Below are 14301 nucleotides of genomic sequence, written 5' to 3'. Positions count from 1 at the left end.
AACTGACGCGAAGGGGACGTGCTGCCTCATACCTTCCTGAGCATATTATAACGTGGCATCGAATGTGCAAAAGCCCGGGACGCTCTGATTATCAAGCTTTCTTCGCTGCTGGCCTGTCATTGTCGTCCAAGGGCTTCATTAGTATTATATCAGTCGAGCTCTAATAGCAATTTAGTTTTCACGCGAGCCCTGCAGAAAATGTTTTAGTACTGGCGTGGACAATGGGGAGGTGTTCTATATAGACGTAGGTGACCGTGAAAACTTGTTCAAGGCTAACGAAGTGTTTCTTGAGCTTGTGGTTTTTGTGGCACGCAACTTTCCCCAGGCTTGCCAAAGTCTACTTGGATGTTTACTGTTCTTGGCGATTCTCGGAATCCTCCGAGGTGTCTACGTAAGCAGGCATCCACACGGGTTTCCCATCCTACTTCAACTGAGGACGTGGCGCAAGCAGCTGGTATACCTTGTCGTAAGCACCCTTTCTCACATTGTGTTACTTACTTGTGCGTTCTTTTTTTCTCATTGCATACGCTTTTGTACGATTCGACTGATGTTTTCTTAACGTGTCGGGGTTCACACTCGACTCGTTCTCGAAGTATTCCCAGCTTAACGACGCACCTGTTTGACTTGAAATATTGTTGTGTGATGCAACTTCGGGTCGACGCCATGTAAATGTCGTTTGCAGAGTGGGAGAAAATTTTACGTGGAAAAAATGCAAGAGGCTGAAAAAGAGCATTAAGGTCACTTTGAACGGAAATCAAATTTTAATTTCCCACTTAGAATATTTTTAGGGCTATTTGATTTCTGAACTGAAATTGGTTACCGCGGAACTGCGAATTCTGCTGATGGTTTTTTTTTTTTTTGCCGTCGATGCAGCTGTCGCTCCTGAAGGAGGCATGCAGGTTTGTCGCACCACTTCAGTGAAGCATAAAGTGAAGTTTAGTTATGAGAAGCTCAGGCAAGTGGGGGATGCGTTAAGGAGTCGTTGCATCTTTTTAAACCCGATTTCATGCGTCTGAGCGTTGATGCACGAGCGATAGGAGCATATACGTTGGTGTATGCTGCATGAAGCTACGCCAATCCAAGGCAGTGCTAAGTGTGTGTCGCCTGCGCTGCTCAAAAGACGCCGATTTCTGTTCAGTGAAACGGTGGCGCTTTGTTTTATTGCGCAGAATATTTCGTCGTACAGATGGAGCCACCGTTCTGTTACAGTGACAATGCCAGCTACCTGTGTGTCCCCATAAGCACATTCTAGATCATTCTAGACATCTGTAATCAACATCAAGAAGACCGCTGAGATAAAGCTCGAGCCTTGTTGCCTCTCTCTGTCTGTCTGAAAAACATTTATTTGGAGAAGTTTTGTACGGGGAGGGTGCGGGAGCTGTCCTTAAGGGGCTGCCCTATACAAACACTAGGTGGGCTCCCCCTTACGGGAGCCTATTGGCGTCAGGCAACGCCCGGCTCGTCAGGTCATAGTAGCGGAGCAGAGCTGCCTCCCAATCCTCCCGGGAAGGGTTGGGCAGGTGGGCTAGATTTGGGCTTTTTTGACATGCCCACACCATGTGGAAAATGTCTCAGGACTTTTCCCCACAGTGCGGGCACTTCCCCGTGCAAGCGGGGTCAAAGTATTTTAAGACTGCCGGGCACAGTAGAGTTTTGGTCTAAAGGCGAAGGATAATGCGCTCCTCCGCTTTTGTGAGGCCGTTACAGGGCCTACGATAGAAGGCATGGCCAGAGTGGTAGAGCTGAACGATCTCTTTGAAAGTATAGACGGGATTGGTTTCGGGGTCCGGATCAGTGGGGCACGAGGGTGGTGCCCGGAAAGTAAGCGCGCCTGTCACATCGGCGGGCGACGGCACCGGCCGTCTCGTTTCCCTCGAGGCCCGTGTGAGCCGGAGATAGTCGCTGTTTTGCAAAATTTTGTAGGCAAGGTACGGTATGTACCCCTACTCAATATTGCGGCAGGCACCCCTCGAGTCGGTGATGGTGACCTGCGAGCGCTGATCTGCGGCGGCTAGCGTGATGGCAACCACCTACGCGTGTGTCATGGTGTGTGCACGGAAAGTGAGTCCGTTTACTGCAGTGTTTTGGTGGACGACTGCAGCCGTGTACCAACCCCCATGGTACGGGCCGGAGGCGTCCACCTAGAAGACTCCGTGTTTGTGTCCGTAGTGGCGAGCCAAGGCTTCCGCCCGCGCGAGGCGTCTGCCACTATGGTCCTCTCTTGTCATGTTGGCCGGAAGAGGGCGCACGTGCAGGGCATACCTCCACTGTGATGGGATATGTACGCGCTCTTCCGTACGTATTGAATGATGAATGTGTAGTTGGGCACGGAGACGGCGACCCGACGGCGTTTTAGAGAGTCTCGTGTATTGGTTCATCAGGTGTGCCTCTCGCAGCTCCTTAAAGGTGTTGACCATCCCCAGGCCCAGGAGGCGCGAGATGAGATAAAGCGTGGCCAAAGTCTAAAACAGCATTCGCTTCCCGTGAAGAGGGCGACTGGGTTAGAAACGGTTACGCGCACGGCCTCAAGCGGGCAGACCTAGGCAGACCAGGCGCCGCCATGTTGGACGATCACGTAATTGGAATTCTATATGTGCAATGGAAGTTTATGGGAGGCCTCAATGAGAGGGACGTAAAATAATGGGGAGTGGCCGAAGCGGCTCGCGAATACACTGAGGAGCCCGAAGCTTTGGCAGTGAGCAGTCGCCAGATGCGCTGTAATGTTAAACCCGCGATAAGCAAGGGGCATTCGGAGTATCGGTGACAAGAAACGCCTCAGCAAGAGTCACTCAAATCGAGATAAGGAAGAGACGCTTCGGGTATTAGCGGGAAAAAAAAATCAGGGAGGATATTAATAGGACCGGGTACGTTAGATGTAGTTAACTGTACAATGTAGCAACAAATGTTTTAAGGAAGAGAGATAAGATTAAGGAGATGGGCATATAGAACGCTATAGTGAAAAGCATGTATAGATTGCGCAGTTAGCTCAAGCAGGCTAGGTGATAATTTGTCGCTGCCCCGTTTCGAAGAAGATGCCAAAACTCATTATCATCATCATCGCGGGTGCTTCCGTTCGTGAAGCGGCGGGAGTCTGCTACACATTGGGTAACGCACGTTCTCTACGGGTTTACGTAACCGCGATATAATGCTAATGCCTACTGAGTGCCAAGATTTTACTGATTTAATGCCAATTGGTAGCTGCATTCGAAGCTGCCATAGGATAGGATAGGGATAAGTTTAATAAAGTGCCGGCAAACGACGATTTAACGAGTCGTGACGCTGGCTAAGCGTCGACCCGGGGTTATACTCTACTCTGCACTAGCCCAGTTGGGCCCGTTTGTAGTGGGTCATGAGGCTTGTGCTTTTCGAGCGCACCCCGGGCCTGCTGGACGGCCCATAGTTGTGAGTCCTTGTCTGTAGACTGCAGTGCACTTTGAAGTTCTGGCGGGTAAGTCCTGGAGGTAGCTGCCGTCGGGAACCTGGCACAGTCCCACATTATGTGCCATTGGTCCGCCGGACCCGCTGCACAAACACCGCACAGCCCACTCGGGTAGAGCTCTGGGTGAAGCACGTGCAGCATTGCGGGGGCGAGGAGCGACGCGGTCTGTATTTGTCTTAGGATCACGGCCTCCTCCCGACTGAGTGCCGGGTGGGGAGGCGGCATTGTCCGTCGAGCTAAGCGGTAACACTTGGTTACTTCGGCATAACTAGACATTTCTCACATTTGCTTCTCCGTAGCTCTGCTGGTTATTCTTGGTTGCGTCATCATCTTGGCTGCTACGACCAAAGCAAGGACGTGAGCGGGGTCTGCTGCGCGGCAGCGTGGCCGCGTGGGGCCGCCTTCTGAGGATACCCACTGTCCTGCTGCCAGACGGCTGCGAGTTCGCTGGAAGCAGCCGCCTCGTCAGCTTGATCGGGATGCTCGCCGCCGTATTCGGTGGATTCCTGGTGTTCGCCTTGGTAAGCGTGTTCCTCCTTTTGCTTTTATTACCCCGCCTGAAATGGATTCCCCCATCGTCGAGTCACAAGCGCCGCCCCCATCCCCACCTGGGAGGCCTGCGAATATTTTCTCTTGGCATAGTCGTGTGAGGATTATTGAAAACCAGCGTGCACTATTGTCGGTTTAAGGAACCTCGACGTAATAAAATGGATTGTCTGGAGGTCAGCTCCAGCGATATTTTTGACCGCCTAATCAGAAGTCTAGTTTCAGATAGTGTAGATATGAAGCAGCTTCCGTGCAAAATTTAGCTTTGGAAATGCGAGCGGACGCGTCGTGAAAAGCTAGAATTTCATGATACCGGAACTTAAACCATTACCGTTTGCCGAAAATGACAGAACCCAGAATGTTGGGAGCCAGCGCGCGCCTGGACGCTCTGGCCCAGCCGCGAGATCAGCACGCATGTATGTTACTTTGATCTGCGTCACATCATCATACAGCAAGGTGCCTGCGCCATCGGCTGAAGTGCTGTTTAAAGGCTGTTAAAATAATTGGACGAGTTTCCTTCTTTGGCTTTGTCAAGGTTACTCAGTTGGAATGTATATATCCTCTGATTGATAAAAATTAACAAACCAAGTTAGCTAAAATGAAATTGTATTGAGTTGCCCCCTTACGCAGATCCTTTTATGCCATTGAGCACTGCCTTATGATTTAGTGACGAATAATAGAGGCTTAAACAAGGGACGAGAGTGAAACGCGACGCCTGCAGAGTTAGGTAATTTAGCAATTCAGTTCTGCAGCAATCTGCAAGTGGGGAAGCTTCATGAAAGGGAAACATTATTATCCACACGACAGTATACATGAAGCTATGAAGTGAAATGATATGGTTAGACGAATATTTCTTCAACTGCGAAACCTACTTGTTCTTCTTACTTCTTGTTCCAAGAAGCCCGTAAGTTTCACAGTTGAAAAAATATTTGTTCACCCGCATGGGTTTCCATAGTCGAGGGTTCAATTTCTGGAATAGGTGAAGCTTCTCTTCAAGTGTGAAGCTTTCTTTCTGAGAAGTCTGCTTCGGTTCCTTTCGTAGCTTCGTCTTACTGTTGTGCGAATGTCAATTTTTTCCCCTTTCTTTGAATGTAAAGCAATATCCTTTACTCCTCTCCATTTAGCAATGCCATTTTCAGATTCTCCTCAATTTAACCAAGTCTTTACGAATTGAACTGGTTATCCGTAGTCAGGATAATCAGGATGTCGAACCGAAATCCGTAGTCGAACCGGAATTTTAGCCGGAACTGGGCCAGAACCCGAACCGATATTCTGAGAGCGCGCCCGAATCCGGGAACTGAAAAATAGAATAATGATGTTTACCGGTTCGACACGAAACAGTTCAGGCAAATAGGGTGCTTAATAGATTAGTGATTCTTCGAAATATTTGCTTCTCCAGTAGGCACACCCCATTAGCAGGTTGTTACGACTCACGAGTTGTGTTGTTTGCGAGAGGGGGGGTAGGTCTAAACAGGCTTGCATTTCTGAACTCGGCCATATGCCACTTCTGTCCCACAGCCGAAACTTAGTTTCAGGAGCCCCGAAAAATTGTCGTTTCTGTTGAAGCTCCCGATTCGGTCTTTTTATAAACGATCGGCTTGCTACTGGTACTAGATATACCTTAAAACGCTCACGCTAGGATACACGGAGAACAAAAATAACTGTATTCTCCAGAAGGGAAAAAAAGGAAAACAAGCGAGTTCATTTTAGAACAATAACACTGCGGTGACTAATATGAATGTCGTCACCATCTCAGTTCCCAGCAGCAACGGCGCTTAACGTCGCGTGAAATGTGTTTTAAGGCGAAAGCCTTTCTAGGCTCATAGTGAAGTCTCTGTCAGCAGACCTGACCGCCGGAGTGTCCGCCGAAGTGTCGTCACGCCATATGAAGACAGATTAAGGACAGCTTAAAGAATGAAAAATGATTGATAGTGACAGTTAGTGAATGATAACGTTATAATAGAGATCGGTAGAGGTTAATAATGATTAGTAATTACTACTAACGACTTATAATGACTTGTAATGACCACTAATGACTCCGAAACGACCCATATCTCTAACGACAACTTGTAACTACTACAATTCATTAGAAATGTCTAAAATGCTTAGTAATGACCAGTAATGACTAATAATCACTTGTAATGGCTACTAATGACTATGATATGACCAACATGTCTAACGACGGCTTGTAATGACACAAAAAAAGAAGACAAAATTAATAAACTGTGCGGTCGCTGTTCGCGTTGTCGGCACCTCAACGCCCGGATCTGTGAGGTATCTTCAAGGTTTCATTCGAGTGCTTATATGTTGATTCATTTCTTCATATACCCAAAAGGCCCATTTGGGCATCACATAGAAGTGTGTGGGGGGGGGGGGGACAGTTACAATAACGAACGTACAAAGAACATTGGTAAAATATAGTGATATAATTATATAAAGAAAAAAAGATAATCAAGTAAGCACTGAACACAGAAATAACCACAAATTGAGGAACACCTTCAACTCGATAACAAAAAGACCATGATTTATGAGAGATACAATCTCGCTCGGTAGTTTATTCCAGTGATATATTGCCAAAAGTAGTGGTGAGCGACTATACAAATTAGTGCGTGCAGAAAAGGGTTGCAACTTAAATGGATGATCAAAGCGCTGAAGAGAACTATGAACTGCATTGATGTGAGAATCGCAGAGCGAATGTTTACTGTAATAAAGCGCGTGAAAAATGTGATAACAGCGCTATTAGCGAGCGGTTTTGAAGAGAGAGCAATGAAAGTGGTTCCTCGATATTGATGACGCTGTAGTTGCCAAGGTATTTCTTTCTGATAAATCTTGCTGCTTTCTACTGTATTGCTTCGAGTTGATCGAGCAGATACGTTTGATGCGGATTACAAATTAATAGGTGCGCATTCTAGCTTTGAACGAAAGCGTAGTGTATGCTAATAGTTCAGTATCAGAGTTCGCCAAGTATGAGTTACGTTTAATGAGGCCGAGTGTTTTAGGTGCCTTACTCGTTATCATATTGATGTGATCGTTCCCAGGTAAGTCAGAGGATAAGGGAACTCCGAGATATTTAAATGTGAATACTTCTTCAGCATGGATTCACTAAATTGTGTAGTAGTTCAGTTCCGGGTTATGTGCTCTCTTGAACGTCATGGCCTTAATGTTAGATATGTTAATTTCCGTTTGTCACTGGTGACATGGAAATGCGAGTTTATCGAGCTCTAAATGTAGTTTCTTGTATTCGGTGTTAATTAATTATCTGTAGATGATACAGTCGTTAATAATCTGATAGTAGAAGACTAAGTGTTCCCTATGTCGTTAATATAGATAAGAAACAGGATTGGACCCAGGACCAAACCCTGAGGTGCGCTGGATTTTACATACGAAAGTGTAGATGAGTGCCCGTTCACATAGACTGATTGGTTTCGGTTAGTTAAAAATTAGCTATCCATTTTATAATCCTACTGTTGATGTTGAGATTTGTTAGCTTCATCATTAGGCGGATGTGCAGAACCTTCTCAAATGCTTTTGCAAAATCAATGACTATAGTATCTATTTTTAATGCACAATGAACGGCGTCGTGGAGATCAGTCAACAATTCGAAAAGTTGAGTTTCACAGGAACGAGCACGAAGGAAACCATGCTGATTGCTGAACAAGAAATGGTGTTGTGTTAGAAATCTCGTGATGGTGGATGATATTATGTGCTCTATTAGTTTAAAACATATGCTTGTTAGTGAAATGGGCCTATAGTTTGAGACTAAGCAGCGATGACCAGATTTAAAAATGGGAATCACGCGCGCAGTCTTCCAGACGTCAGGCACGCATCCTGTGTAAGCTGAATGTTGGAAAATAGCAGTGACAACAATGGTTCTTCGAGTCTACGGTAAAAAAAGACTGATGCGATTGGAGAATCTTATGAATGATTATGGTTTAGAAGGACCGCTGTTGCGTTGGCGATCGAGTTCCTGAGCTAACGCACGGAGGAGGTTGCTTATGCACAATAGTTACCAGCCATCGGGTAAGCAGGTCTCGTCTTCGGGAGTGTATGAATTCGCTGTCTCGATTTAGAAAAATCAATTTGTTATTTGACCCACTTCAGCATGTTCGGATTCTTTCAAAGCGATGCGTGGCGTTCATAGTCATACCTGTGGAGTTTTCAGCGAGCACTACTTTTCACTAAATTCATCTGGGACATGCCTTTCCTCTTTTTCATTACCGCTGCTGTCAGCGCGCACCAGACGTGATAGTATTTTATCACGTCTGGTATATCACATCAGGTGCGTAGCGTGTAGCTTTCATATGACAAGAAAAGTTTACTGCCCTGAACCGGTTCGCGAACCCTTATAAGATTTTATTTCTCCGAACCGGAACTGAAACCAGAACGAAATCGGAGCCCGTTGAACCCGAACCCAAACCGCACCGGTATTTTCTTTTTCTGTTTGACACCTTGTTTGCAATAGCGGCCCAGTAGGAAGTAGACGTATATTTTACCACTCATAACACAAGGTTCCTAAGAGTAATGAATAAAAATTTGTTAACAAACTTTTTTTACAACCATTGCGGCTCTTCCTTATATGATAAATTATGAGGCACTTATATTTCAAAGGGCCCCTCACCAGACCACATAGCAAATTTTGGTTATACGTTGGAAGTTATTACATGCGCTCTAAGTAGTGTTCTACCGCAAGAATTTTTTAAATTAGTTCGTCAATAGCAGAGATAGAACTATTTGATGTGCCGTAAACCCACGATTTCAAGAGGCGAGCGTCAGCGCCAACACAGACGCGCTCTCCACTTGCCCCGTCTATCGTCTGCAAGGGTTCCTCCTTCCCTGCCTTCTCCCATACCGGAGCCGGAGAATTGCGTCACGAATGCGTCACTGGCCCCGTCTTCTTTTTTCTCACTCTCTCGCGTTCTTATCAAGCGGCGCACTTCCGGTGGCGGTCTCGCGGGCGAGCTGTTACGTTTGTCTCACTTTGTGCAGCGGACGATTTTGCGCGCTCAGCGCGAGAACATCCGATTAGTGGTATGAGTCAGTGCCACAATTACGAGCACTGCATGAGGCAGGCGCGAGAGGATGAAGGAGCGTGATCGCGGCATTGGAGCGCGGGGTAGAAAATGACATAGTTTCGTTCTCTGTGCGCCACACTTTAGGACGTCGGAACAAGCAGATGAAACGGAAGTACGTATCTCACTTGCTATGGTGCGAAGCTAAACAAAAACATGCAGACGTTCGGTTTGTCTTTGTAGACGGTCGGCAGCAACAGATTAAACAAATAATTGATCTTGTATTGAATAATTCTCGAAATCACGTGTCATCTTGACTGACGTCACATCACTACCCTGTACGTAGGTGCACTTGAGCGATTGACGTCGACTCTCCGGCTGGGAGCGCGGCGTCCGCGAGGAGAAAGGCAGATGACGTTTGGTTTAAAATCCAAGCATTTTCCGCGGCGCGTAGGGATGTAATACTTAGCAGACGCGATCGTTAGCGCGCATTGTATGCGCTGCACTCACCAGCTCAAAATGGCCAGACTTTAGGGAGTTCTAGCTCGGCAGCTTTCATCTAAATACATGGGAACAGAGAAATAGTTTTCATCGGCAACCTCTGCACCGATTTCGATGTAGTTTGTTCGATTAAAAAGTAAATTGAGAAACGTAGCAATAGTAAGAAGCGGAGTTCCAACTTATGCCAGAAATATTTTTGAAAAACTTGTTTGAAAATTGCAAGGTTTGAAAAACTGGAGTATTAACGGTACAACTTTGTAACACAGAAATCAAAAACAATATCAGCTTTGCAAACTGCACCTGATAAACATTAAAAGAAATAGTCTGAATCACTGGCCGGGTTACCTTGTCGCTGCCCGCACTGCACTGGTGTGTCCCGTTCCGAACTGCAAAGGCGCTCGTTGTGAACAGAGGTCAAGAACTGCGCGATAACGGGGACGATCGAACCAGCCGACCAGTTGTGTTTTGGCGATCGCACCGTAATGTAATGGCGCTGATGCTTCAGTGGTAGCGTAGCAAGGGAAACTGTTGGCGTTCGTACGTCCGATTCGCAAACACTAACGTCGTCTCATCGAAGTGTTTGTGTCAGTTCTCGCGCTTTTGTGCGCTCGTTTGCTCAAACGTTGAGAAACATGCGGGAAGAGCCTGTCTCTGGATCAAACCGAAGTCGTACGTGTTTTACACTCAGGTAACTGTTGTGGTCTGTCAACATTCCCAACTCACCAAGCTGAGAGGAAGCACGTGTGAAGGCGAGACACCAGAGCAGCAAAAAGCCACACTCCGCTAAGGCATGCAGCACGAAGCCACATAAATTACGGGCCACAAAGAGGCAGCAAGGTGCAACCAGTGACTATTCACATTTTAGCATTTGCTGCACAAATGAATTTAATCGACACGATCATGGGCAACAACTTTGACCACGTTTGCGGAAGGGATAGTTTGGCCCTCACATTCTCTAGAGGCGTCCTTGAAAGGTCCTTCAGGCAGGCTTTCTCTTTATTTTCGTCGCCTTTCTGTAACTGTCACTTAGGGTAGAACTTCACCAACGGGCCAACAAGTGTACGCTTTTCTGTTGCAAACGTCGCGCACACGTCCAAATGTAATGCGATTTTTCTACTCTGATCTTTCCCAGGTGGCGCGCCTCTTCACGCGACAAAGGCTGCGTCGTGACCAGACCTGCCCAGTGTTGCCGTTCCGTGAATTCCTGAGCTACCTTTGGTTGAAAACTCGCATTCTGCGGGGCCAGGCCGCCGGCAGAAGTGCCTCCGCCGGCAACTCCGATTCGAGTCCGCCAGACACGGTGAGCAGTCTGCACGGTGCTCTCTTTCTGCAGGGCAGCCTAGACCGACTCATCACGTTGCTTCGTTCGCAGCTCAAACTACTGCTGGAGCTGGAGCGGGTGGCCTCGGAAATGGCGGAAAGAGCAGACCGCCTGTTTGCCGTGCCAAACGAAGAAAAGATTGAACGCTGGAAGTCCCTGCACCTGAAAGCAACGCACGCCGCTCCCAACACTGTTAGCGTGAGTAGGCTGCGACCTTGCACTATTTGGTCGACTCATTTTTACATGGTAGACATGCGAAACTGTATCACAAAACTCGTGGCAAAATTATCTTCGCGTGTTGGATCTCATAAAAAAACAACCACAGAGACACTGTGCCGCATTCTTTATTAACTGCACCTTTTGAATTGTCTTCTTTTTTTACCTTTATGATCAGAGCCAATATTCACAAAAGTTCTTGTTCCGTATTAACGAGAAAGCCCTTACGATAGTACTGCACGTAAGAGCAGATGCTGGCCACTTGTAATGTTGTACGGCGCCTTTGGATTGAGAAAACGACTGGCCAATGGCAAACAGCACTTACGAACGAAAACCTTCGTTAATTTCGCCTCTCTTCTGTAAGCACCGTATGCGAACGCTTAACGCCAGGACGATCGTCTAGGTGTCACGCCAGTCTTTAGGCGTGAAATAGCATTATTGGTGGGCGCCCAGGTGCGAGTCTATGACGAAACGTTCTTACTAAAGATAAGTTCTTTTTTTTCGGTACGGTTTTCCCGTAAGATTCCCATCGTAAGAAGTTTCAGTGGAATCCGTGGATGTAACACATATGGAACAGCACTTAATCTGTAGTACAGAACGGGTCTATTCACCCGAGCGAGTCGGTGATATTCATAATTTGATCGAATAGACCTGTGCCCAGTTTTCTAATAGGCTATAGCGCTTTCTAAGCAGCGACACTAACCAGTCGCGATTGTGATCATAAGGTAGTCTACAGATAACTACGTATGGTAGTTACGAACAAGAAGCTTCGTGAATTCAGCCTACAGTGTCGAAAGGCGCGAGCACGGCCAACAGGAGCAGTTGGTCGGAGCCCTCTCGCTCAATGTAAATTTTCCACGTATAACTGCGTGCCCTGGAGAGGGCGTAGAGCCTGTATTTGACAACTGCCTTTCGTTCTATGAGAAATTGCCTTGAAATCTTGCCTTGTTTTCGCTCCTATGTAATGTTGCGTCGTTTCTTTAGCACCAATATTTTCACGAGGGTGTCTGTAAACGTGTCAGGCACAACTGAAACATCTGTTGCACGAGTTGCATCGCTACACGGCTGCGCCTCACAAGCCGAGTGTCGTATTCACTTCCAATCGTATTTTTCTGTTGATCGATCGAGGGACGGCGCGTTTCAGGGTAGTGTACTTAATATGCGTTCTTATTGGCGTAGCGAAAGTGCTTCATGGCTGAACTTGTGCAGAAGTGCTTGCAATCAATATATCGAGTTTAGTCGATGCGTTTTATGTCAAAGCCAAGCTCATTGTTTTTCTTTCTATTTTCTTTTCAGAGCAAGAAAAGCGGCTGAAGATCCTCCAACTTCGCCTCTACTACTGCTTCGGTGTACACTTCTAGTTTACGGAAAGGAGTATTTGGTGATACCTCACTGCCATCGGTTAAAAAGAAAGAAAAGAAAGAAACAGCACGGTGTGAGCATAGAGCTTGTCAAGTTCCAAGAACTATGGCCGGAAAAATTACACTGTGTGTTAACTTTTAACATTATACAAACGAATGACGCAATATAATTTGTATTGTCATTGAGCCCTTAGTACTGTGCAAGACTGCATTAGATAAGCAGATTTAGAAGTATTTGATGTTCCTTCTTTTAAGTATAAAAAAGCTGCACTGCACTTTCTATGCCATTTTTTTTTTTGCGCTTGTGCAAAGCGAATGCACGTTAGTTTTCCATGATCTAGCAATTTACTTTCCGGCGCCATCCGTTCTTTCGCAGGTGCTACGTGCAGGTCGCACAAGTATTTTTTTCTTTATCCATATCGTTAGCTGACAAATAAGCGCTCATGTATAATTTTTAAAGTAATAAACACATGGTTCATGATGTACGAGTCACGTTTTCCTTCAGCACTCATCGGCATTGATCATGGAGAAGGCACGGTTTACAGTGTGGCCCACCTCTCTATTAGGCGTAGCACGCCTGGCACCAACTTGACGGCCTGTTTCTTCGTAAGAAATCTGCTGAAGCTACTGGTATGGGGCATTTTTATTAATCATTAGAAGTACTGTGCACATTGTGTTAATGTTCCTCTGGCTTATAATAGGGAAAAGTTTTAAAAATCATACAGAAACTTCTCTTGGAGTTGCCTAAGTATGTATAAGCATCGTACCACTTGCTCAGCTCTACGAAGCCCGGTGTCATTATCAACGTATGAAACTTCATCCTATTAGCATAAACCCTTATCGGTCGTTATCAACCTTATCAGACTAGTTCCAACGCTTGTCAAGCCTTATCGGACTCTGTACGAGCCTTATCAGCCCTCAACAGTCGGTATCAACCTTATTACAATCTATCCGATCCTTACCAGCCCTTATCTGTCCTTATCAACCTTATGGAACATGAATTACTTTTATCAACTCTTATCAGTCCTTATTAACCTTGATCCGACCCATATCAGCCATTATCGGTGCTTATTAATCTTGTTAGAATTGCTCCGACCAAAAATTGGCTGAGATAAGACCTTGTAGACCTAGCTATCATGAGCGAAAGGTCTGTTTGACTTGATTTTGCTAAGACTATGCCGACAGTGTTTCATTAAAGTTAGGCTACAGTCTTTCACACACGTTATACACGCTGCCGAATGGGTTGTCCGTGAAGTCGCAGTGAAACCTGGCCGTCGCAGTCGAGTGTACCGTCAGCTGAAGGGTGTGGTTCATCAAACATGCGCTGTGGGTGCCTTTGCTTGTATCCACGGCTTCTTCGTTTCCTTCTGCTCGTTGTTCGTGTTGCTGAACAACGGCGCAGTAGCTTTGATCTCGGTACACTTCCGCGCATGGTAAGCTTCTCTATAACGTGCTAATGTGGCCTCCCTTTCCTCCAGTGTTTCAGGAGGCAACTTTGCCTTTGCCTGAGAAATCGCAGCTTGTCGTCTAGTTATAGCTACTGAATGATTGGATTCAACCTGTCGCTTGTGCTGAAGCGCACGCACAGACGGCCCAGCCGGCGCGCCATCCATGGCCAAATTGAGCGACTAAGCGCCGGCGAAGCAGCCATTAAAGGACTAATACAGTCCGACGTGGCGTGAGCGCGCACACACGTTACGTCACGTTGGCGAGAACAAAGCGCCTATTGGCCTCGAGCTCCACCACTGGAAAAGCTGGCGCCACCGTCGCCGTGACGTGCTAGGAGGGATCACGTGGACATAGCAGCCGCGTCGGCTGCTTCGGGCGCGCCGAAGCGAGCTGAAAACGAGTTTAAATTCCCTCGTACGCTGCGGTTTTCATTTAGTGGCGAAATTTTCCCGCTTCGAG

General features: G+C 46.7%; 1 protein-coding gene across 4 annotated transcripts in view; it reads left to right on the top strand.

The window, feature by feature from the left end:
- LOC135908902 (uncharacterized) overlaps positions 1-12874 on the top strand; it is a 636710-nt gene extending 623836 nt beyond the window's left edge. For all 4 annotated transcript variants that reach the window (XM_070532480.1, XM_070532479.1, XM_070532481.1 and 1 more), the window contains 5 exons: positions 326-466; positions 3739-3960; positions 10628-10795; positions 10868-11014; positions 12329-12874. In XM_070532480.1, the coding sequence (XP_070388581.1) occupies positions 326-466; positions 3739-3960; positions 10628-10795; positions 10868-11014; positions 12329-12346 (696 nt within the window). In that variant the 3' untranslated portion in view covers positions 12347-12874. The remainder of the gene's footprint in view (positions 1-325; positions 467-3738; positions 3961-10627; positions 10796-10867; positions 11015-12328) is intronic.
- The last annotated feature ends 1427 nt before the right edge of the window (positions 12875-14301 follow it).

The sequence above is a fragment of the Dermacentor albipictus genome, chromosome 1 (assembly GCF_038994185.2).
Source record: "Dermacentor albipictus isolate Rhodes 1998 colony chromosome 1, USDA_Dalb.pri_finalv2, whole genome shotgun sequence".
NCBI lineage: Eukaryota > Metazoa > Arthropoda > Arachnida > Ixodida > Ixodidae > Dermacentor > Dermacentor albipictus.
Note: the sequence above shows the minus strand (reverse complement) of the source record. Positions and strands in the feature narration are given on the sequence as shown.